Source organism: Balaenoptera borealis (genome assembly GCF_965194805.1).
Source record: "Balaenoptera borealis genome assembly, chromosome: 4".
NCBI lineage: Eukaryota > Metazoa > Chordata > Mammalia > Artiodactyla > Balaenopteridae > Balaenoptera > Balaenoptera borealis.
The window spans coordinates 60,482,001-60,508,705 of NC_138861.1; the positions used below are offsets into that span (position 1 = coordinate 60,482,001).

Sequence of the window (26,705 nt, forward strand, 5' to 3'; positions counted from 1 at the left end):
AACAGATATTTGTACACAAACGCTGATAACATTATTCACAATTCACATTCATACCATTATTCACAATAGCCAAAAGGAGGAAACAACCCAAATGTCCAGCTGTAGGTAAATGTTTAAACAAAATGTATATACGTACAATGGAATATTATTCAGCCTTAAAAAGATAAGAAATTCTGACACATGGTACAACAGGGTTGAACCTTGAGGACATAATGCTAAGTCACCTAAGCCACTTGCAAAGGACAAATATTGTATGATTCCACTGGTAGTAAGCACCTAGAGTAATCAAATTCATAGCTGCAGAAAAATTGAATGATGAGTACCAGAGGCTGGAGGAGAAAGGGGAATGGGGAGTTATTGTCTAATGGGTACAAAGTTTCAATTTGGGAAGATGAAAACGTTCTAGAGATTATAGTGGTGATGTTTCACAACAATATGAATACACTTAATGCAACTGAACTGTAAACCTAAAAATTGTTAGGATGGTATATTTTGTTATGTATATGTTATCACAATAAAAAGTAAGTTTTTACACAATAGGGAATACAGGTGACCCTTGACAAATAGATAAATGATAGATGATAGATAGATAGATAGATAGATAGATAGAGGATTTTTAGAATTATGTGGAAATTTCCTAACTTGAATAAAAAGGGTTAAAAACACAGATAAGGCAGCCTTGAATTCAAATTTATGCTTCATAAGTTGGGAATCCAGTATAACTTATCCAAATTCCATTAACTATTCTTCACCTATGCCTACTCAACATATGATACTCTTGGGCTGCCATGTTCCTTGCTTCTAGGGCTCAATAAAAAAAAATCTCAAGGTTATGTTAGAATTAGGCTGGAGAATATTCTGAACAGTCAGAGGCAGACACAGTACAAGGGGCAAGTTAAGGAGGTACTAGAAATTCAATCTCAGTTATTACATCTAAAGAACAAATGGGGGAATGTAGTTAAGAGGAAAAAGAAACCACCAGAAGCTGGGGTTGCCAACACAGAGTACAAGACAAGAGAATACGTGGTTCAAGAAAAGTGGTTTGTTGGTTTGGTGCCTATATTTTTATTCATCGTGGCAGTATTAACTTAAGAACTTGGGAAAACTGAAGCTCAGGCTTAGGTCATCCTATGAACCATTTATAAGTAGCTGGGGAAAATAGAGTTTAAAGAGGCAGTCATTAACACTTTATTCTCTTAATTTCTTTCAGTCCCTGTCTCTATTTTGTTGTATTTCTTTTCAATTGGCCATAGTGTAGAATTGAAGAATAATTTGACTTTTAAATCATATTGATTGAACAGCATTTTATTTGTATTTCTCAACTTTCTCCGCCATTCCAGATGGAGAAAGTTGAGAAATACAAAAAAAACAGAAACATTGTGTTTGACATATGTGATCCAACATTGATTATCCAATCCAAATCTAAGGCAAGTAGGCTTGAATGGAACCATGGAATTAATTAAAGAAGGAATACCTGTAGTGCTGGATTTTACTATCAGATTAAAAAAAATTGCTTTGAGGGATTAGTTTTTATCAGTCAATTCTGTGGTCCAAACTGGCAGCCAAAGGAGTCTGACTTAGCAAACTGTGTTCTGTGTTTTAAGATAATTTTAATTGACTCCAGGCAGACCACGTGTTCTCCAGTTCACCACGATTCCTATAACCTCCTGTTGATGGTACTGAGCTGTTACTTACATTTTTCTAACTTATTTGGTCACTGAATATGACTATCATTATGATGGTAGACCCTTGACATAGTTTGAGAAATACGGCTAGACATTTGGCAAGTTCTCAAAATACTTCAGTAGCAGAACTCAAGGAAGGGAAGACAAAACCTTACAGATGTGGTTAATGGTCAGTTTAGCTCCATCACTGCCTAAGGGACATGCTTCCCACACACCAGCTTCAAAGCCCATTTAAGCAGATTCATTGTTACTGGCAGAAAACTACAATTACTATATGTTGTAGGGTTTTTATTTATTTATTTTTGGTTCCCATCTCCCCACTTATTTTTTTTAATAGACATTTTTCAAGAACAGTTTTAGATTAACAGAAAAATTGAGAAGATATTACAGAAAGTTCCCATTTCCATATATCCCAGACCCAGTTTCCACTATTATTAACATCTTACATTAGTAGGGTACATTTGTTACAACTGATGAACAAATATTGATACATTACTGTTATGAACCAAATGTGACTCCCCAAAATTCATATGTTGAAATCCTTACCCCCAATGAAATGTTATTAAGAGGTGGTGCCTTTGGGAGAAAATTAGGTATGAGAGTTAAACCCTCTTGAATGGGATTATCGCCCTCATGAAAAGAGACGTGTGCTTGCTCAGGCTCTCTGCTTCCTGCATGTGAGAATACAATCAAAAGTTAGAGGACTGAAAAGAGAAAGAGAATCCTCATTAGAACTCGATCATGCTGGCATGGATTTCCAGCCTCTAGAACTGTGAGAAATAAATGTCTTTTTTTTTTTTTTTTATAAACTACCAGATCCATGGTACTTTCTTGTAGCAGCCTGAACTAAAACAATTAATATTAACCAAACTCCCTGCTTTATTCCTATTTTCATAGATTTTACTGAATGTCCTTTTTATGTTCTAGGATCAATCCAGGATACGTTACATTTAGTTGTCTTGTCCCCTTAGACTCCCCTTAGATTTAAGAGTTTCTCAGAATTTTCTAGTTTAAAATGACCTTGACAGTTTTGAGGAACTCTACTCAAGTATTTTGTAGAATGCCTCTCTATTGGAATTTGTCTCTTTTTCTCATAATTAGACAGGGATCAGGGGTTTTTAGGAGAAAGACCACAGAGGTAAAGTGCCATTTTCATTATATCATTGCATTCTGTCAACACGATTTATCACTGCTGCTGTTGACTTTGGCTGACGTAGTGTTTTTCAGGTTTCTCTACAGTGAAGTTACTCTTCTTCCTCCCCCTCCCATACTATATATTTTTGGAACCAAGCTACTATGTGCTGCTCACACTGTAGGAGGGCATAGTTATTCATCAGCTCCTTGGGGAAGAAGTATCTATGAAATTTATTTGGAATTCTGCACAAGAGGTTTGTCTCTTCTCCGTTTACTTACTTATTCATTTATATCAGTATGGACTTAGGAATATTTGCTTTATGTTTGGGGTTGTAATATGTGACTTTATTTTGTTCTCAATTTGTTCCAGTTTGGGCCATTGTTCCAGCTTTCAGTTGGCTCCTGTTCTTGACATACCCTCACCATTTTTTTTGGATAAAGGCACTTCCTTATGCTCTGATGCTGGGAAGATGTTCATGACTCATCTTGTATATTTCCTTACCCAGTCCTATGAGCAGACATTCCTCCAAGGAGCCCTGGTTCATTTTATTAGAAAATGGTTTTAGGAACCAAGATCTGAGTGCTAGGTATGCTTGTTGCTACTAGAGTGTCACTGCTTCTAGGTCTTCTCAGCTGACAAAGGAAGGAAATATATGTGTTTACTAACCCATTTATATATACATATCTATAAGTACTTCTATATGTGTCCATCTGTATCTATATTAAGCTAAACATGAATTCATACTGATTTCTCCAACTCTAATTCATTAGTACTTGGATGATGTTAGCTTCCTTTCGCTTATCTGAAAATTTCCACTGTAACAGTGAAGAACCTGGCTCCCATTAACAGCCATCCATTTGCTTAAATGTTCAAGTAAATTGTTCAGTTACAGATGTAACAGTATCCAAATTGTCAACCCATACCCCTTCCCGCCAAAGATTTTTCAGAAGTCAAAATTTCAAAAGCTAACTCTGTAAAAGCTAATATACTATGTTAATGTGTAAAGCAAGTATAAAAATGGCATTTACTCTATTCTCAATAAATCCACACAGAACTTACCATATTTTAAAATCAGAGTTTATGTATCTTTGCTCACTATTAAATCCGGTCAAAGTTTTAAATAATTGGAGAAGATATAGATTGAAAAAACACACAGCTTATATAAAATCTATGTAACATTACAAGTGCAAGAGAGCATTTAAATTCCAATAAGTAGATATTACTAACTTTTATCTCTATTTTGAGATAAAGAAAATAGTACTGAGAATTTTAGTAAACTGGGCAAGTGAAAAGATTCCCTCAGAAAAAAATGTAGTGCTAGACAAGGAACTTAATAAGGAGAAGTCAGAGTCTTTTTCATATTAATACAGGGGTCTCACTCAAGCTTTACAGGAAGGTTTTGTAAATATGAGTTTTTTTTTAACATCCAGATATATAATTGTATTTGGAATCAATAATAACAATATCTAACTTAAGAAAATTTTGGAATGAACTGTTTACGAACATGACTGGCATATGCTAGAGAAGAATGAGACAAGTGTGGAAAGTTGCTGGAGGGTTGATTCACATGCCAAGCTGAGGCTGCTGGACACCTCTGAGACCTGAGAAGAAACAAGTCACTTTAATAAAACATGTCTCTACGTGGGCTTCCTGTAAAGGGGCATGGTGAATACCTGTGGAAGCATAAAGAAGTAAATCTAGGCAGAGGTATCTGCATTTAGAATGCTTTCCCATAAGCGTTTTATTCAGAGGAACACTGAAAATATAAATGTGAAGGCATTTTGAAAAGCATGGGAAGAATGGCAGAAGATTAATTTAGGATGCAGACAGTGGAAACAATCACATCAAAACATGATTAAAACATGAGCTAAACCATGCCCTATGAAATAGAATCGCTAGATACATTAAAAGCTTATCTTCAGGTCTTCCCTGGTGGTGCAGTGGTTGAGAGTCTGCCTGCCAATGCAGGGGACACGGGTTCGAGCCCTGGTCTGGGAAGATCCCACATGCCGCAGAGCAACTAGGCCCGTGAGCCACAATTACTGAGCCTGCGCGTCTGGAGCCTGTGCTCCGCAACAAGAGAGACCACGATAGTGAGAAGCCCGCGCACCGCGATGAAGAGTGGCCCCCACTTGCCGCAACTAGAGAAAGACCTCGCACAGAAACGAAGACCCAACACAGCCAAAAATAAATAAATAAATAAATAAATTAATTAATTAATTAAAAAAACATACATACATACATAAATACATAAATACATAAATAAATAAAATTAAAAAAAAAAAAAGCTTATCTTCAGCCCCAGCACCATGATCTTTTACAAAGCTATTAGAATATTCCTCTAAAGTCTGAAGCAAACTTTGAGTGGAAATATCTATGAATGTTTCCCCATCTTAATTTTCCAACATGCTATGATTTTAAGTCCATCTATCATTTTACCAAATAATGTTTAAAAGTCTTGTAACAATGATATTTATCCAAATTGATTTTTATCTGTGGGAATGCAAAGAGCAAAGAAAGCCCTCTTTCTCTACTCATTAAGAGTTAGGTTCTTTGACCCTTAAGTAATCTTTTGGAGAATTTCTGATTGTCCCATCTGTAAATCTTGTGGGAAGTAATAAGCCTGCTATTTACTCTGTTACATGGAAAAATTCCCTATTTGTTGTCTGTGATCCTTGCAAACTCAGCAGGTGGTTACCAAACTTGAGGCAATTGCTGTCTGACCATCTTTTTAAGTGGGTAATGGAGAAATCGTTATCTAAGCTTTCTTTTGTTATTGCAGGGTTAATACAATCCTAAGCAATTTTTCTTTAGCTGTATTACTACCACAAGCAAAAATCAAAATAGTTTTTCTTCTGAAGAAGAAAATGGCAAAATAGATCTATTACAGTAAAAATAATTATCTATTGATACTTATTTACTAAAATCTTGAGAACAAAAGATTTTGCTTAGGTAACTTCAACCTATGAATCTATTTTCTGATGCTTATCTAGCAAAAAAAGGGCAATTATGAAAATTACTTGATTTGTATGTTGTATGTACAATGTATGTGTTATAGTATTTTACACTTAATTCAATTTTAAGGTGAACATTTTATTATCTCTCCATACTTTTTTATTGTGTGTATCTCTATATTTATATTCATGTTTCTACTTGGAAAATTTTGATTTGTATTTTGTAATCCACACAAATGGATTAAATGTATAGGGTAATAAATTGCATGCTCAATTTTGTGTCTAAGTCTGTGTCTATACAAATAAAACTTGTGTCTATATACATATTTTACTAATATCATTGAAGCAAAATAAAACAAAATTGTCAATGCCACAAATTTACTGGCTTTTCCTTCTCTCTCACTCTTGTTCTCACATCGTCTCTCCTTTACTCTTTTTCATTTTTCCTTTTTGGCTTGTTTACATGATGCCTAATCTTCGATTTGATCCACTTAATTGTCCTTTCGATGGAATGCTTTGTTATCTTATAGACAGTGCTAATATAGATGAGAGCGAGGAAAAGCATTTGGCATATTTTAAAAGTGATAGAATTGGAATTAAGAGGTAGATTTTTTTAAGTATCATTATTAAGATTCACCAAATTGGTGCAGATGTCTTTACTTTGCCTTCAGGGTTGGACATTGGTCATATTAAGTATGTGTACTTAACACATTAAGAGGTTTTGTATAAGGTTGGGAGTTTTTTAATGATTCAACCCCCAAATGACATTAAAAAGCCCCCAAGATCAGACTTTTGGGTTGCTTTGTATGGCTTCCCATTTCTTTTTGGAAGGAAACCCAGGAAGAAGAATAGCTTATAATGCTCACCATTTAAAATGAAGGTAATCGGAATCCAGTAGAACTTTTCAATTCCAAATCTAAGCCCTTTAGAGCTTTCCACAGTCCATTTAGCATAGCTTTATCTGTTAGTACTTGTTCTGTTTCAAGTCAAACTCCTGTCATGCTGATATTCTTTCACTTCTCAAATCACACAAATTACTTCTCCCTTGCCTTCTAGACCACTCCTCCCCACACGTCCTTCTTCCCTTTGTGTGGCTAACTCCTACTCATCCTTCAGACTCTAGTTTAGATTTTCTCAGGGAAGCCTAGGCTACCTAGGTTAGATAACTCCTTGCTATCTGCTTCTAAAGAACCCTGTATCTCTCCCATCATCATTTTAAAACAATTGTTTGTTTGTTATCTTTTTTTTTAAAATTATTTATTTATTTATTTATTTATTTTTGGCTGTGTTGGGTCTTCATTTCTGTGCCAAGGCTTTCTCTAGTTGCGGCAAGTGGGGGCCGCTCTTCATCGCGGTGCGCGGGCCTCTCACTATCGCGGCCTCTCTTGTTGCGGAGCACAGGCTCCAGACGCGCAGGCTCAGCAATTGTGGCTCACGGGCCTAGTTGCTCCGAGGCATGTGGGATCTTCCCAGGCCAGGGCTCGAACCCGTGTCCCCTGCATTGGCAGGCAGATTCCCAACCACTGCACCACCAGGGAAGCCCTGTTATCTTTTTTATTCACTGTGTATGAGATCCACAAAATGATTACAAAAGTGGGTAGGACAAGAGAACCTGAATTTGAAGAAGAGAATATGGAAATGAAATTTAGGCAGAACCCTGTGGCCCCCCACAGCGGGACCAGAGAAGATCTATAAGCAGGGAGAAATTAACTCTAGAGGGAAGCAATGTTTCTAGGAACAGAAACTACAGGAGTTGAATTTTCAGTTGGCTCCTGTTTGTGCATAACTCTCAAATCTTTTATTAATTCTATTAAGCTGCACACCTTTGTGTTAACGTGCATTGGGAAATAGAAGAGAACAGGCTTTGCTCTACACCACTGATAAAGTTGACTCAGAGAGAAAATGGCAGTTGCAGGTACCCAGAGTGATTGTAAGGAGCTAAATGACATAGGAAAAGTAGATTGCAATGTGAACTAACAAATGAGAAAATAAGAGAGGACTCTCTTCCTCACCCCAAGTTGTGGAGCTTTAAAAAAAAAACATGGACTTAAAATGGCCAACAGCAATAGTAAATGAGCTGGGAGGTGGATAAGTGTCAATCAGAGTTCTAAGATCCTTGTTTTTTGACTAGAAATGTAAAGTTAAGAATTGGTAAATTGGATTTCTTAAAACAGTGGATTGTTATTTTTTATTATTTCTGGGAAGTTTTCAGCCATTGCCTTCAAATGTTGACCATTTCCTCTCTCATCTGCTTGTAAAAATCCAGTTGGACATCCTCTATGTCTTTCTTTCTATTTTTCTTTCCAATTTACTGACTCTTTATCTCTCTGATTTAAATTCCAGATAAAGTTCTTTGGGTTTATTTTCTAATCTCCAGTTTTCTTTTCAGCTGTCTCAAATCTGTTAGAAAACTCAGCCACTGAGTTTTTTGTTAGATTGTGTTTTTACTTTTAAGAGTTTTGTTTGATTTGTTTTCAAATATGCTCTGTCTTTAATCATATTTAAAATTTCTTTGCCTCAGGTGTACAATTTTCCTCAATTAGCTGAGAAGTGCCTTATGATGTGTACCCTCTTCCCGCTTTCACTGAGTGCCCAGCTGTGTTAAGCTGTACAGACACCTAGGCTATCTGTTGAAAATCTGAAGTCACCCTTATTAGCAGAATGGTATATGGTAGGGAGTTGAGAATATTTCCATCATTCTATGGAAGAGACTACTGATTGTAATCCATCTCTGGAAAGAAGTTATGTTTTTCTACAAATAAATGTTGGTAATTTTCCACATGATATATAAAATATTAAGGGAAAGCACTTATGTTTTCTAAATCAAAGTATGATTTTTAATATAAATGAATAATATAATAAATCTTAAAACTACCAAAGAAAAACAAACTCCTGATGACTTTGACAATTAATTTTATTTTAAATGTTTTATAGTTACATTCATATTTTCATTCTATCAAAAACAGTGGAAAGAGTTCCTTGGGAACACATAAAAGCATCTTAAAGTAAAAAATAAAATTGATGTTAAAATACACAATAATTTAAATAAAATTATGAGAATCTAATTGTTCAGAATAAATAAATAAGAAATAACAAGAAATTACTTTATTCATATTCCCTGGTGAATTTTTGCTGTTTTGAGAAAGATAGTCATAATTCAGGATTCAGGTGATTTAACACAGCACTGCATAATAAGGCTTGCAGTGACAACACCAGACCAGGCATATTAAAAGTAGGATTGCCAACACAATTAAAATTTCAGATAAATAATGATGTACTTATACTAAAAAATTATTTATTGTTTATCTGAAAGAAAAATCAGCTGGATGTCTTTTTTGTTTATTTTCTATTAATTTGCTAAATCTGGCAACTGTGATCATAATATAACAACCTTGATCAAAGTAGTTCTGTAATACATCACTTAATATAAAAAATAAATATAAATTCACTACCATCATTATACTTATCAACAATGCTTCTTTCCCATTTCTCCAAATTCATGCACAAACATTACTATATTTGAGGCTTAAATAAATATATAAATAATAAATAGGTGAATAAGTTACACTTCAAAATAATTTACATGACTGAATAAAAGTTAAAGTGCTTCCACATGCCCTCACATCTCTGTGAGGTAGGTCAGTGGCTGAGATGTTTTTCTCCAGTTTGGGAATAAAGAAGAAACTGAGGCTCACTTGAACAAAGACTCGTGAATCCTGGCCAGCAGACTAGGGTTGCAAGATTTAACAAAAAACAAAAACAGAAAACAGGATTTCCAGCTAAATTTGAATTTACCGTACACAATGAATAATTTCTAAAATATAAGTGTGTCCTACATGGAACAATGTACGTGGGACATTGAAAAAAATATTCATTGTTTTACTTAATATTCAAATATAACTGGGCATTCTGTATTTTATCTGGCAACCCTACAGCAGACCTACACAGTACATGAGGCATTGAAGTAGATTTGTTTGAAGTTTCATTGGTATCTTTACTGAGGAATTCTTGGAAGCCATGGACAAATGGGATTTTGGTTGTTGTTGTTGTTTTCATGGATCTTTCTTCTCAGCTCTGAAAAGAAGTAAAATAAAATAAAAAGTTTAAAAATTAACAATGTTCTAAATAAGGAGGAATGTATGGCTCTTGAAAATATATTTAATATAGAAATTAAGAGAGTCTTAGATATTTATGTGTTAGAAATACTCTATATTTTCAGCTATAAATGGAGAGTTCAGATAAGGTATGTAAACCAGAACACTTCTGAGATTGAGAGAGAGTCATACTAACGACACAGGACACAGGCATATGCCCACACTTCCCTGGACAAACTGAGATATGTGATCTCCCAGTTATGAGTACAACAAACTCACTATTGCTGCTATTTTTTTTTTAATCAAAGAGGCAGATACTTAAAAGAAAATTTTCAGCAGCAGCAGGAAATTTATAGGTTGATTTCTGAACTGTACATCACAGGATAAATGAAGAATCTAAATTAAAAAAAAAAAAACAACTTACCTCTTCAAAAATATCTGCACAACCTTCTGCACCCACTTTTCCTTGGGGTTTAAGCAGACCTCTTTTCCATTGCCAAGCTTAACACTGAAATAAGAGAGATATGATTAAAATCAGTATTTAATGGGTTTCCAACATCCCTTTGGCATTCAAGTCATGGTTCCTTAAGTACAGGCATAAAATCTAAGTCCAAACTAATTTTTAGCTATGAGTCATGGAGGGTACAATATTTAAATGCCATGGAGACAAAGAATTTTCTCTTTCTGTTTTGCTTACTATGTATTCTTAGTACCTAGAACTTTGCTGGATTCTTCCACCTTCCTCAATTCTAGGTTTACAAAAGTAAAATATCTAATCACTTTTGAAATTACTTACATGATTTCTGAATTTTCACAGTGTGGTCCACTCTCAATCACCCGCAATTCTTTGATAAATTTGGGGTGGAAAGGTGTGGAGTGTGTATTTATGCATTGGCATCTAAGTTCTGAACTCATTCTTGCCAGAACTGCAGCTGTGAAAAAAAAGCAATTAAGAATTGATTTCATTAACAGGCATAACTCAGCTAGCTTCGCCCTTGGTAATTCCAGTGTGATCATTTGGTGACTGTGTGTTGGGGAAACAACACATCTTTAGCAAACTTATTCCTGAAATTGATGGCTGGATATTCTCCTAGCCCCCGACCTCAGTTTTTCTCTTTGTTTTAAAAACAGTCGTTCCTGACAACATTGAATGACATAAACACTTGGAGTTGTCTTTGGGCAATGTTGACATCCTCATGGTACTTTTTCTCCTACTCGACACTGCATAATCTTCTGTGATACCACAATGTTATTCATGGTAGGCAAGATTCACCAACAGGAAAATTGCCTTCAGGAAGAATTAATAGAAATATATGTGAGTTGCACAGAGATTGTCCTATATTTTAGCAAAATCTTTGATGTTTAAGAGTATATATATATATATATATATATATATACACATACATATATATATATACATATATATACCATATAAAATGTTTATATATACCATAAACATTCTAAACTGTATTTATTTCATAAGAGGGATCCCAATAAGGTTTATAATCTGTCTTTAAGCCAAAGAGCAGTTGATAGTTGTTTGAAGCTCGTCAATTAAATAGTACATGAAGTCAAATTACCTGAGTTACTTTACTCAGTATTAATAGATAAAATGGGTAAATGTGGCCTCCAATAAAATATACTCTAAATTACAGATTTATGTTAAATATATGTATACTACAGAGTACGAATGATAGGAATAGAGCTCTATATAAATCAAACTTTTCAATTTTCTAAATATTATATTTAAACAACCTAAAAACTTAAAGACTTCAATTTAACATTACATGACTGCAAAGATGGTTTTCTCTTGCTGAATAAAAGGATGTCTGTTATCGAGGCATTAAGGATAACCTTGCTATCTGAGGATCACATTTAGACACAGCAAACTTCTGTAGATCAGAAGGACGTGCTTACCTTTACACACAGCTGCAGAAAGAAGGAAGGCTGCCAAGAGAGCGATAGCCAGCTTGGAAGTCATGCTTACACAAGGTGCTGTCTTTCTGGTTTCTTCCTGGCTCTTGTCCTAGACGGTTGTGAGCTTTGCTGTCCCAGAGGACCTGTGTCAGATGGGAAGCTCCCGTGGCTTTTTATATTATAGTAAGAGTAGGGAACAAGTGCACCCTCATGCTTGTGTCATGTCAGAGGAAATTCCGCAATATGCAACAATCTGCCCGCACTTTGAGAGCAGAGCTGAGTCATCTGACTCCCCTAGTGATTTTTTTCTTATTAAATTTTCAGTGTGATTGAAGTTTTATTTGATCTTTCAAATAATTTTATGGATTTTTTTTGAAAACATGTTTCAAAACATGTTTTGAAAACATTTCTTTCTTTTAAAATGTTTTAAAATATTTTTTTAAATATTCAAACTTCTCAGTTTGATACATTATTGTCAGTGGTAGTTCTTTTTATTTATAAATAACTTTATCATAGTCCTATCTTGCAGTAGTCAGAGTAAGGTCATTTGTTATTGTTCTTTTATGACACAGTCATTTCTTTAGGTAAATTATATATGCTGTAATGATAGAGAAGGTAATCTAGTCAACCACTTTTACTGGGGACATAATTTACAAGAAGTCCATTTCTAAGCACTTTGGAAAGTTTCCAGGAACCATTACGGCTTTCAGGGAGCATGTTACAACTTTTCAAAAGATTTGGTTTTCTAATGCATGCTTGACAGAGTGAAAGGGGATAGCATTCAGTTCAGTATCGTAAATATTATCAAGTAACTTCTGAGTAATGTGGGAATCTATAGATGGATAAGACTAAGTACTTGTTTTTAAAGAGTTTGGTCTGTCAGAAGAAGAAAGCAATATAAAGACCAGGCTATGTTACAGAACAGACAAGTGGTACCAAGATATTTATTCCAACAAGGACACAAGGGCAGAATCTTCCATAAGCATTTTGAGCAGGGTATTGGAGTACAGAGGACTCTAATAAAGGAGGGTGAAGGGAAACAGCACGTTCTAGATAGGGATGCTGTTCAAAGACACTCAAGTGGTAAAAGGAAGAATTGTTTATGTTCCAAGATGTGGTTCACTGGGCTTACTTGGTTGGGGTGGGATGAGGTGGTGTGTAATGGAAAAATAAGCAGTATATACTTAGTGGAAAGAGCATCTGGGTTTAAACCTTTGTTCAGCCACTAATTTTTGTGTGGTTTTTAAGCTTTCTGAATTCCAGTTTCAATATCTATAAAATGGTTTTAATAACATCCACCTGTCTCATAAAGTTCATATACGTAAACTTCCTGGCTTAACTTTTAAGCTGGTGAATTTCCATCTACCCCAAGAGCCATAGCTTGTATTTCTCATTTTTGTCAGACGGTTGACTTCCAAACTGCAAAGATATTCCACCACAAATTATTTCTTAAAAATCTCATTTGCCTTAAAGGATTCTTGATAAAAGATTGGTTTCTGAAATACGAAGTTGAGCCAGATTTCAGCATGTAATGCAATAATATAATAAAATAGAAACAATATCAGTGTAAATTATGATTTGCTAGAATTTAAAGCTCCAGATCAAAATCTGATTGCATTAGGGTTCATTACCATTTCAGATAGAAAATCTGGAGTACAGAGTCTTAAAATCTATGGAATTCTAGAATGCTTGAGGAAACACCTAGTTTAAATACTGATATAGGATTTAAATTAAATTCTATGACAAAAACATTATTGAAAATTAGGCCAAGAGTAATGATGTTTCAGAATGTGAACACTTGTGGTTTGGGGAGAGAACTTCCTTTGCTGAAAGATTTATGTAGTGACCCCAACTAACTTCTTAAATATAACTTCAATTTACTTGATATCAGGGACTGTGTGTGTGTGTTTTAATCCTCACAACAATGGGATAAGTAATAATGTCCTCATTTTACAGATGAGGAAACTCAATAACGTCTCCAAGTTCATATATCTAAGTAGTGGTGGAGCTGAGAGTTTTAGTCCTGGTCTAAAAGCACATTTACAAAGGGGTGATGAAAAGACTTTTCTTCAGGACACTGGAACACAAAACCACCTTTGTATGACTCAATGAAGTTTCTTTCTCTGTCCCACGTGGGTCCTCAGAGATGAGTCTGGACTTCCTTGGAAAGGGAACACTAAGGAAGGGAGCTTACAATAGTAAAAGACAAAATAGAACCTTACACCAACTTCTGCAGCAAAGTAAATGTTTATTATGTACAATGCAGTTCTTACTCTTTTTAAATCTATTTTAGGAACTTGATTGTTCACTTATTTATTTAATATATGTTGATTATCTGCTAATGCCAGGTCTTGTAGTAGGAGATGTGAATACTCTGTAAATCAGATATAGTCTCTGACTTCGAGGAGTTTGCAGTCTAAAGTAGAATATGGACAATTAGTTACACAAGCAAGTACAATACAGTGGATGAGTATTATAATACGTATAATTATAGGAAGCTTAGGGAGCAAACAAATGGGACCTCTGATGCAGTTTTGATGAATGGGGTTGTCTGAAGAAACAAGTTTAAGACTGTGACGTAGTGCCTTAGTCTTAGTGATGAGTAGGGCTAAGACCAGTGGAGAGGGGAGAAGGGGGTACTGCTTTGCTAGTGTGGGGGAAAGCAAGTACAAGGTGGTAAGATGTAAGAGAATATGGCCCAACTGGGTTCCTGAAATTGTTGAGCATTGTATGGAAAATATGTGTGGATGAGGAAAGGAAAAATAGGGACCAGATATGTAAGCAAGGCCTGAATCTTTAAGAAAATTCTCAGTCTCTTTGCTTTAGTAATGCTGGTTTGTTCAGCAAAGACATATTCTCATATGGAAAGACCCTGAGGTGACTGGTTCAAGGCATCATCACTAGGACCCAATTATACTAATGGTACCACTAAGACACTCAGAGTTCTGAGGAATTGCAAACATTCCTCTACTTTTTCCTCAGGGTTGCCTTAGTAATTTTGCAACTTACCTAAGCACCTCTTTTCCCTGTCTATCCCGTCTCCTTATCTCTTCCCTTCCTCTTCTCTGCATCCTGACATCATCCTTAGAGGTTGAGCTAATGAGTTCCATTTAACCTAGATGCTCACAATTTTTTCGGAATGGGGCATTCATTTATAAAGCAAAAGGACATCTTTGCAAATGTTGTTGATCTCTCCCAGTGTAACCTTGATGCATTATGTCTTTAGACTCTCTTCATCAGAGGTAAGGTTGGACAGAGACAAAGTGACTAGAGGGGGCAGTAATTCTGGCCTTGTCCCACTTCTGTAAAGGTAACCCTATGAGTTATTGCATAGTAAGTAAAAGGGTTAATTGGGTTAAGTCAAAAACAAACAAACAAACAAAAGGCTAATTAGCCTGTTTGAGGAAATGTTGCTTCAAAATAGAGCAGATTGGAGTGAAAAGTTTAAATGAAGAGCAAGCTGCACATAAATACAAGTGATGTTTTGTCACGCTGTAGGAATGAATGGGACTATTGACCAGTAATCTGTTTATTTAAGTTCCAACCAGCACTTAACAAAGAGCATCCAGAGATCTCCACCATAGCCATGGGACCAAGTCCATCATCCAAGAAAAGGAAGAGCTGAAGAAAGAGCCAAAACAAAGACAGTCATTTACTTTTTCCACCTTGCCAAGTAACTCTTCTTCTTCCATGAAACTCCTCACAAGAAAACTGAATGTCTTTTTAGTGCGTTAAACAATTTATGTCCCATCCCCACCTCTCCACCCCACTCCCACTTCAAATAGGTATTGTAGAATTAGGAATTTTTTGTAAACAAAGTTGTATTCACGTAATAAAGCAGAATGTGGTGGGAAAAACATGGACTTTGAAGTGAGATGAACTTGGGTTTGAATCTTTCCCTTGCTGATTAACCAAGAGACCTAGAGCAAGTCAATTCTATGCTGGCATTGCATCTGCTGCTGCTAAAATTTGAGCCACCTTTCCCAAAACCAGTAGCAAAGTCTCAACTTGCACCTGGAATTTTTTCTCCCTTTGAGGAAATTAGTCTCAGCTCAACAATCCTTGAGGCTAAGAGAACCATAGACAAATGCTAAACACATATCACTGAATTTGACCTACAATATTGTTAATACTAAGATCATAAACATAAAATACCTACCCCCTGAAATTTTAGTTAATAAAGCTAAGAGTTAGTTGAAAGATTTAAAACACGTTCTTGCCTTTTACAGATAAAAGACATTTATCTGTACTTCGTTAATATGATAACTTAACCTCCTCCAGGGCTACAGAACATTTCAGTTCCATCTCCAAATTCAAATGTCTCCAGTTAACGATTCATAAAAATACTAAGAAAAGTTGGTCCATACTGCTAAAAGTGTTCTACCTTTTAAAGAAAAGACATTTTTCAAAGTCTGGACAAGTTAGAAAACAGAAACAGCTAAATGCTTTGGTTTTGAGCAGTGTCAAGTAAGAGTAACTTAAATTTAAGGGTATGCATGGCTGTTGGACTAGGTCAACCCTGCCTTCAAACCTACCCCTCCACCACTTATTAACCAAACAACCATGGGAAGTTATTTTAACCTCATTGTCTCAGTTTCCTCATCTGTAAAATGAGGATAACCCCAATTCCACAGGACCACAGTGAGAGTTAAGTGAGGAAATACATGGAAAATGTCAAGCGTGGTGCCTGGCACATACGAAGTACTCAATAAATGTCAGTTTTTCCCTCTAATCTGTCACTTAAGTTACACTTCACCTTGTCTGGAGTGGGAGAACTATATATATATTTTTAAATTTACCAATCAAAAAGTAAAGATGTATTGACACAACAGATCTCTTAAAGCTGTTTTTTTTTCTTCTAATTATAGAGCTTTCTTTTTTATGCCTAAAAATTTAATTCATGTTTATGTGTTAAAAAAAAACACTGTTGATATACACAGGGGATTGAGTATTGTTTCCAATTCTATCTCCCAAATCAATGAAGATTTTGAGATGGAGTTTAAAGGAAGAGATTGGAGGAAGAAGCTGGTTGTGGAAACAGACATTTATTATGGACTTGGGAGATCTAAGATCAGCCTGTCTTCAATACAAAAAAAAAAAAATTAAGTGTAACTGTTTACTTGTAGTCATTTCTTTGTTATATTTATGGAAAAAAAGTTTTAGAGATTGTTTCCTCCAGTGTTTATAATAAAATATATATCTTCAAAATAACAATTATATGTTATTTGCCACTAGGATTTCTTTCATGTGAAGTAAACATCATAGGAAATGAAATCTCATGGCAAAAAGAGAAGTTGCTGTATTAGAAATGACTGGACTTATGCGTGCATTTAATTATGTCTTGAGGTAACCAAGACCCACACAAGCAGTTGAGTCAAGGGACAGGAGGTTAAAAAAAGGTTTTAAAAATGCTGATTCAAGGTTGTACAACTTTATAAGGTTATTCTTCCTCTTTTCTTAAAAGTTTATTACTTCGATCTTTTGCTCTTATAGACAAGTGATAGTTTTAAAAGCTGAGTTGAGATGAAACTCTTAGCAATTTGAAGAAAGTAGCTAAAGTGGAAAAACAGATCTTATGTTGTAGTTTCACCATTCTCCTTTCTTAAAACTTTAATTGTTTTGAAGTTTTTGTTTCAAAATGTGAGCTTCACCTTAACTAGTTCTCTCCCCCAGTTTGGCCTTAGGGATTGTTGAAGTATTTAAGACACAATCTGATTGGAATCCAAAGTCCATGTCAGTAAATCACAGCAAGATGCTTTCTGACCCACCTCCTAGAGAAATGGAAATAAAAACAAAAATAAACAAATGGGACTTAATGAAACTTAAAAGCTTCTGCACAGCAAAGGAAACCATAAACAAGACAAAAAGACAACCCTCAGAATGGGAGAAAATATTTGCAAATGAAGCAACTGACAAAGGATTAATCTCCAAAATATACAAGCAGCTCATGCAGCTCAATATCAAAAAAACAAACAACCCAGTCCAAAAATGGGCAGAAGACCTAAACAGACATTTCTGCAAAGAAGATATACAGATTGCCAACAAACACCTGAAAGGATTCTCAATATCACTAATTAGAGAAATGCAAATCAAAACTACAATGAGGTATCACCTCACACCAGTCAGAATGGCCATCATCAAAAAATCTACAAAGAACAAATGCTGGAGAGGGTGTGGAGAAAAGGGAATCCTCTTGCACTGTTGGTGGGAATGTAAATTCATACAGCCACTCTGGAGAACAGTATGGAGGTTCCTTAAAAAACTAGAACTAGAATTACCATATGACCCAGCAATCCCACTACTGGGCATATACCCAGAGAAAACCATAATTCAAAAAGAGTCATGTACCACAATGTTCACTGCAGCTCTATTTCCAATAGCCAGGACATGGAAGCAACCTAAGTGTCCATTGACAGATGACTGGATAAAGAAGATGTGACACATATATACAATGGAATGTTACTCAGCCATAAAAAGAAACAAAATTGAGTTATTTGTAGTGAGGTGGATGGACCTAGAGTCTGTCCTACAGAGTGAAGTAAGTCAGAAAGAGAAAAACAAATACCGTACACTAATGCATATACATGGAAACTAAAAAAAAAAAAAAAGTGGCTCTGAAGAACCTAGGGGTAGGACAGGAATAAAGACACAGGTGTAGAGAATGGACTTGAGGATATGGGGAGGGAGAAGGGTAAGCTGGGACAAAGTGAGAGAGTGGCATGGAATATACACTACCAAATGTAAAATAGATAGCTAGTGGGAAGCAGCTGGATAGCACAGGGAGATCAGCTCGGTGCTTTGTGACCACCTAGAGGGGTGGGATAGGGAGGGTGGGAGGGAGACGCAAGAGGGAGGGGATATGTGGATATATGTATATGTATAGCTGATTCACTTTTTTATACAGCAGAAAATAACACACCATTGTAAAGGAATTAAACTCCAATAATAATAAATAAAAAAGTCCATGTCAGATTCTGTTAAAACGAGCTCAACCCATCTGTGCAGTTGTTGATGTAAGTCTTACCTGACTGGAAATTCCTCAAGGTCAGAGACCGTGTCTGCCTTCTTTACACCATGTGCCAGCTTCTAGCCCAGTGTCCGCAACAAACAGGTGCTCGATAAACATTTCTCAAATGAAAGTAAAACTTCCCCAGTTCTCAGAAGTTTTCCCACCAAGAGCAATATCAACAAAAGGAAGTAAAAATGTTTATCTTTGTCTATTTTTGTTCTCCCTCAGGGACAATTGTTTTATTTTCATGAACCCAGAAGGATACAGTATGGAAACTACAGTTTTAGTTCATGCTCTCATTTAGTGATGGATAGATAAAATAGTAACCAGTTCAGCCAGGCAGCAATTTCCTCGTTTGGTGAATTAACCATCCAATGCCTTCTAGGCTGCTCCCGGGCTGGGGTAAGAGGTACAACACAGCAGGCAGGGAGAGGGGTGGAGAGCAGTGTGTGGGGACTATCAGGGACCAGCATCCACTGATGCAGGAGGCCTCTGCTGCCTCCTTCCTCCCATCAGCTGTGCTTCACAGACCACGGAGAGTCCAGAAGACCACACAGACAGTATTGCCAGGGGCCAGTCAGTGAACTTGAATGGCGACCCACAGATTTAGTCTAATTAAACTTGAACGTGCTAAGACTAAACAGATTCACTTCCCTTGTAGTTATCACCGCAGTGGTTCTTAACCTTTTTTATTTTAACCACTTAATCCTTTGGAAATATAATGAAAGTTCCGTGCCCTCTCCTTACCCCTAAATCCACCTAAGCCTAAATGTACAAAGTTGTGCGTCGAGTTTCAGAAATTCACTGACCTCCGTTAAAAACTCTTAAGGAGTAAAATCAATAAAGGGTATATTGGAAGTAGAACACTTGAGAATAATGAGTGCATTCTGAGTTTACTGTCTTTAAGTCAACTGAAAGAGAAATGATATTTTCTGCCCGCTGCTTGCCATCTCTGCATACGTCCAGGACAGAGGCTTCAGGAAAAAATTCTTGACGTTCCCAAAAGAGAAGGATAGATAAGGACAAGAATGAGAAAGTGGAAGAGAATCTTCATATTCAATGAGTTCAAGATATGAATGACCTTCAGTTTACTTGCTGCCCGCAAGAGGAAAGCCCAAATCCATCCAAAAAGATGAAAAGGGAGTACTGCTTTCAACTGATGCAATCTCCTTAGCTAGTCTGCTAAAAGGCAGTGCCAGTGGCATAAGGCGACTAAGATAGAGGGTGAAAGTTTATTCCTTTCATAATTCCCTTCAGCTCGCCAAATAGATATATATAATTCAAGAAAAATCTATGTGATGTTTTCACATAAAAGGAAAACAAAAATCAGAAAATAATTCAGCTTGTATATGGGTTTAGAGATGTGAGCCAGTCTCTCAGAATTCCCCAAATTTATGCAAAATAAGGATATAAAACTTCTTTATCCATCTCTCCTTAATCTGGTGCTCTGTATTGTCTGATTTCCAGATTTGAGACGCTTTTGTCTCGAGGCAGTTTATCTTCTCATCTAACGTAATTTACTATTTACCACATCTAGGGTATTCTTCTTCTTGACTATATCACTGCTACTCATCAAAATTAAATCCTTCTTCGTGGTCCCTAAACGAGGAAGGAGGAAATCACCACCCACAGAATCTAGTGGAGTTTTAAACAAAGGAAAAGCCGTCCACTCCAGACCCGTTGGATGAACTTTTCATGTACTTCCCTTTCCCCAGCTGTGGGGGGGTGAATCTGGAAAACACCACTGGCATCGCCCTCTACAAAGTTGGAGATAAAAGCAAAATGGGCAGCAGAGAGTAGAAATGGATAAAAATAACACCCCAGCCAGAAAAGCAGGACCTTGAAAACACACACTAAAGAGACCCAAAGAAAAATGAAGCAGGTATTGGAGAGCCAAGGTTAATGGGGAGAATTAAAATGGCACATTTCTTTTCTGAGCTTGACTTACTTAGACATTAGCAATGAGTGCAGAGAGTCCTCCCTCAAGAATAATTGTACTAACAGGACCTTATAACTTAGTACATCATATGTTTTATTTTTTGTAATAGTCACAATAACCCTATATTTTTGTATTATTTATTCCCATCTAACAGATGAGGAAACAGACTCAAAGAGATTAAGCAATTTGCAGATGGTCAGCCAGCAAGTAGGAGAGAGAATTAGGATTTGAACCTAAACAAGAAGTCCAGAGATTCTATGCCACCTCAAGAAAGTTTCTCTCCTGTGTCTGTGAGTCTCACAGACTTGGTTTTGAGCACATATCCCTTCTTTCCCGCACCCTCTCCTGCCTGAGAGGATTTAGAAGGCTGGAGAAGAGGAATTTGATTCAGTGAGGGAGAGGGGGACACCATAATCCAATAGAAGAACTAGTTCCTCCTACTGTCAAAGCCTCAGGCTTTCATTTATAAAATCAGGGAATTTGCCGATACAGTCCCTACTGTCTGATGCTTTATTCTAAGAAGCACAGTATATGTGTAATAGGTGGAGAACTGTCCCTGGGAAACTCGACCACTTGAGCCAGGAGAGGACACTTGCCCAAACCTGAGATTTTACAAAACTTCAAGAGAATGTGCACTTGCCCTTAGATGTAGTTAACTAAAAAGTGTCACTTGCATGGTTCTCATCAACTGAGAGGAGAAGAGCCTTAATTTTGATGGGTTTAATGAAGAAGGAGTCTAGAATTGGAGATCACGGGGATGGTGTGTTTACCATCAGACTCCTCTTCCCCCCACCTTCCAAGAATGAGAGGAAGTGCTTCCTGCGTTCCCCTCTCTCCTGACACAATTTCCTCTTACTTGGTTTCTTCATGACTCTTAGATCATTTGCAGCTGCTGACCCTTTACTGTGAAACAAGTAATGCGGTTGGAGTTGGAAACTTTTTTTGAAAGAACTAAAGCCCATCTGATTTGTTGGAAAACAAAAACATCAAATGGCTTAACGGCTATTACTTGAAACTATATGAAAAGAGACTTCATTTTCCCATTATTCATCCATTTAACAAATATTTACAGAGTACCTTCTATATTTCAAACACTTTTCTAGTTGCTGGGGAAATGTTAGTGAATAACGTGAATAGAAATGGCTACCCTTGGTTTTAGTTGTATAAATGTTATGAGGAAAAGAGTAGGGCAGGGTGATCAGGCTGTCAGGTGGGTGAGGGGGTTAGCAGATTACAGCACTGGGGAGTCCAGGGAAGCCTCCCTGAGAGGTTGAGTTTGAACTAAGAACTGAAAGATATAGGAATCAGCTAAATGGCTATGTGGGAGAATATTCCAGGCAAAGGGACAGCTAGAGGTAACAGTTTGAGTTGGGAACTTGGTTGTATACTTGAGGAATAGTAAGGAGGCCAGTGTGGCTGGTGCAGGGAAAGGAAATAATGAATAGGAAAGGAGGACAAAGAGTAAGGGCCTATATCAGATGGGCTTTGTAGGTCATTATAAGGATTTCAGCTTTTATTCTGCGTGGAGATCCATTGGAGGGTCTGCAGTAAATTAGTGACATGATCTGACTCTCTAGCTGCTGGGTAGAGATGGGGCAGGGTGCAGGCATTGGGGGGGAAGAGTTTGTAGGGAAGGCAAAGATGACCAGTTAGAGGTTACTCTGGAAAGTCACAATGATAATTGTTTATACCAGGCCAGAGTGGTAATAGCAGAGGTGGTAACTAGTGGTCAGATCCTGGATATTTTGAAGGCAACACAAAATCCTGAGAGATTGGGTATGAGATGTGAGAAAAAGAAAAGTCGTTGATGATGAAGATTTCAAACGTAAGCTGTTGGAAGGATAGAGTCTCCACCAGCTTAGATACTTGAGGCAGCATCTAAACTACTGTTGTCAAATTATTTAGGTATGGTGCAATTCTTGCTTAATAGGAGTCTTCCAACTGCATCCTGAGTAGAGCTCCTTAATTACAACCATAGCTGCATGAAGTGGTGGCTATAGCTGGTAGTGCAAAGAAGACTGAGGCAGGGCTTCCCTGGTGGCGCAGTGGTTGAGAATCTGCCTGCCAATGCAGGGGACACGGGCTCGAGCCCTGGTCTGGGAAGATTCCACAGGCCGCGGAGCAACTAGGCTCGTGAGCCACAACTACTGAGCCTGCGCGTCTGGAGCCTGTGCCCCACAACAAGAGAGGCCGCGACAGAGAAAGGCCCGCACACTGCGATGAAGAGTGGCCCCTGCTTGCCGCAACTAGAGAAAGCCCTCGCACAGAAACGAAGACCCAACACAGCCAAAAATAAATAAATAAATTTATAAAAAAAAAAAAAAAGAAGACTGAGGCAGGAATGAGGTGGAAGTGAGGGATAGATTAAAATTTATTGTGTTCCAGTCACTGTACTAGGTTCTTTTTTAAAAAAATAAAAATTATATATGTTTAAAGTGTATGGCATGATGATTTGATATCACACATAGTAAAGTGATTACTAAGTCAAGCTAATGAACATATCATTGCCTACCATTTTTTTTGTGTGATGAGAACACTTGAAATCTACTCTCTTAGCAAATTTCCAGTATTCCATACAGTGTTATGAACTATAGTCACCATGTTGTACATTAGATCTCTAGACTCATCCATACTACATAACTGCAACTTTGTACCCTTTAACCAACATCTCCCCATTTCCCCCACCCTCTCAACCCTGGTAACTACTGTTCTATTCTCTGCTTCTATGTATTTAACTTTTTTGATTCCACACATAAGTGAGATTATGCAGGTTGGGGTTTTTTTTGTTTTTTTTTCTTTCTGTGTCAGACTTATTTCACTTAGCATAATGTCCTCCACATCCATCCATGTTGTTGCAAATGGCAAGATCTCCTTCTTTCCTAAGTCTGAATTATGTGTGTGTGTGTGTGTGTGTGTGTGTGTGTGTGTGTGTGTGTATATATATATATGGAAATTTCTTTTTTTTTTCCAGCTTTATTGAGATATAATTGATATATAACATTGTATAAGTTTAAGATATACAATGTATTTTTTTTTAATAGTAATCTTTTATTTATTTATTTATGTATTTATTTATATTTATTTTTGGCTGTGTTGGGTCTTCGTTTCTGTGCGAGGGCTTTCTCTAGTTGTGGCAAGTGGGGGCCACTCTTCATTGCAGTGCGCGGGCCTCTCACTATTGCGGCCTCTCTTGTTGCGGAGCACAGGCTCCAGACGCGCAGGCTCAGTAGCTGTGGCTCACGGGCCCCGTTGCTTCGCGGCATGTGGGACCTTCCCAGACCAGGGCTCGAACCCGTGTCCCCTGCATTAGCAGGCAGATTCTCAACCACTGCGCCACCAGGGAAGCCCTATACAATGTATTGATTTGATCCACCCATCCATTGATGAATGCTTGGATCGTTTCCATATTTTGGCTGTTGTGAATAATGCTACAATGAACATGGGAGTGCAGATATCTCTTCAAGGTACTGATTTCAATTTCTTAGGATATATGTCCAGAAGTAGGATTGTTGGATCATATGGTAATTCTATTTTTAGTTTTACAAGCAACTTCCATACTATTTTCCATAGTGGCTACACCAATTTATATTCTCACCAGCAGTATACAAGAGTTCCCCTTTCTCCACATCCTGGCCAACACTTATTATCTTTTATGGTTTTTCTTTTCTTTTTTATTTTGTAATAGCCGTACCAACATGTGTAGGCGGTGTTTCATTGTGGTTTGCCTTTCCCAGATGATCAGTGGTGTTGAGCACCTTTTTATATATCTGTGGCCACTTGTATGTCTTCTTTGGAAAAAATGTCTATTCAAGTCCTTTGCCCACTTTTTTAATCAAGTTGGGTTTTTGGATTTTGTTGCTGTTGTTTTGCTATTGAGTTGTATGAGTTTTTTATATTTTGGATATTAGCCCCTTATCACTTATATAGTTTGAAAATATTTTCTCCCAATCTCTGGGTTGACTTTTCAGTTTGTTGATGGTTTCCTTTGCTGTGCAAAGGCAATTTAGTTTGATGTAATCCCACTTGTTTATTTTCCCTTTCGTTGTCTGCACTTTTGGTGTCATATCCAAAAAACCATTGCCAGGGACAATGTCCTGGATTATTTTTCCTATGCTTTCTTCTAGGAGTTTTATGGTTTTAGGTACTACATTTGTGTCTTTAATTCATTTTGAATTGATTTTTGTGTATGGTGTAAGATAAGGATCCAGTTTCATTCTTTTGCATGTGGATATCCAGTTTTCCTAATACCATTACCTGAAAAGACAATTCTTTCCCCATTGTGTGTTCTTGGTGCCTTTGTTGAAAATTAGGTGACTGTATATACTTGGGTTTATTTCTGGGCTCTCTATTCTGTTCCACTGATCTATGTGTCTATTTTTATGCCAGTACCATATTGTTTTGATTACTAAGGCTTTGTAATATAATTCGAAATCAGAAAGTGTGGTATCTCCAACTCAATTTCTTTGTTTTCAAGATTGCTTTGGCTATTCAGGGTCTTTTGCAGTTCTATATGAATTTTAGAATTTGTTTCCATTTCTGTGAAAAATGCCATTGGAATTTTGATAGGGATTGAATTGAATCTGTATTTAGCTTTGAGTATATTAGGTTCTTTTTATAAGTTAATGTATTTAATTCTTACCACAAATTTATGTTTTCGGTGCTATCTTCATTTGACAAGTGAGAAAACTGAGGCTAAGAGAGTAAAAATTGTGTACACAAAGCAAACAAGCAGCTGGGCTCAAATCTGAATTCATATCTGAACCCCAGTCTCTCTGACCCCAACGCCTGGGCCCTTTCTCCTCTACAGAAAGAAGGCCAGGCTGGGTGTGGATCCAGCAGCCTGTAGAGTTTATATCTCGATGGCCTAAGTTCTGAAAACTATAATGCAAAAGACCATTTTAAGCCTAGAAAGTAAGGGTTATAAGAACATCAGGAAAAGCTACTGATAGGTCTGAAGCTGCTTAGAAGACCGAAAAGTGCCCCGTCACTACCACATCCATAAATCTATTCAATAACATCTGTGGTTTATAAATAGAGTTTATCAACAGGGTGTGGGTGAGGGATGGAAGTATATTTGTCCAGAGTCTTGCATTCACAAAAACTCTTAAAGCTGGTATTTAATGTTATCACTGAATAAGGTCACACCCTCAGTCACAGAGATATATTGGCAGGATTGAAAACATTAGATATTTAGTGTTCAGCTTTGAACTGTTTATCCCGTCCTGGACACAGAGCCTGAATGCATTATGAAGTGCTTATATTTTTAGTAACATGACTATTGCAATATATTTGTGCAATCTTAAGAGTATAATTTATTAAATATAAACTGTTGGTTTATTTTTAAAAGTCTTTTAATTCTGTTTTGATATGCCTTTTCCTTTTTCTTCTTCCTCTTCTTTCTTCTCCTCCCCTTCTCTTCTTCAATATACTCATATTCTAAAAAAAGAGAGAAAAAGAGGGAGTGGCTCAGGTTCGCCTTGACCTTTCAGGGGATTCATGAAAGAACCCTACAGCACAGCAAAGCATTACCTACCTTCACAAATATACCATGTTGAGAAAAAAGGATTCTGAAAAAATAAGATACTTTATCTTTCCTGTGTTAAATAAGTGTTCCTGATGCAGGTCTTAAGCTGTGCATGAATTTCACCCTGGGTGCTTTCAGAATCCTGCAGCCTGGTCAGGTAGTGTGTAGTAAGCTACTACTGGTTGCCCTTAATCATATCTAGGTGGCACTGTAGAAAGGTTTGTAGATGGAAAAGGCAAACACAAAGAATCCTAGAGCTGCTCAGTCTGTCCCAATACAAGCCCCACCTTGCGGTCAGAAAGTGACAACACCGTCCTCTCGTCTACAAAAGAATTGCCAAAAGGTGGGGTTCAGAGAGTTTCAGGAAATGCAACCAGCATTTTAGGCAAGCATGTCATCCTCTTTTCCTCGACCTTTCTCATTTTCTGGAACTGAGCCAGTTCACTTG

At 36.9% G+C, this 26,705-nt stretch overlaps 2 protein-coding genes across 4 annotated transcripts in view; both read right to left on the reverse strand.

The window, feature by feature from the left end:
• Positions 1-26,705, reverse strand: part of LOC309627871 (alpha-fetoprotein-like) — a 263,638-nt gene that overhangs the window by 35,075 nt on the left and 201,858 nt on the right. The window lies entirely within an intron of this gene.
• Positions 8,671-23,761, reverse strand: CXCL8 (C-X-C motif chemokine ligand 8; the record flags this gene model as incomplete). Of its 3 annotated transcripts, XM_082390343.1 has the most annotated exons (5): positions 18,810-23,761; positions 11,786-14,201; positions 10,665-10,800; positions 10,293-10,376; positions 8,671-9,848 (listed from the first exon to the last, which is right to left on the reverse strand). In XM_082390343.1, the coding sequence occupies exons 2-5, from the start codon at positions 11,847-11,849 to the stop codon at positions 9,827-9,829; spliced, it is 306 nt and encodes a 101-aa protein (XP_082246469.1). In that variant the 5' UTR covers positions 11,850-14,201; positions 18,810-23,761. The 3 variants fall into 3 exon arrangements, with proteins under 3 accessions (XP_082246469.1, XP_082246468.1, XP_082246470.1); XM_082390344.1 differs by lacking the exon at positions 8,671-9,848 and having other exon boundaries at positions 10,289-10,376; XM_082390342.1 differs by lacking the exons at positions 11,786-14,201; positions 18,810-23,761 and having other exon boundaries at positions 10,665-11,708.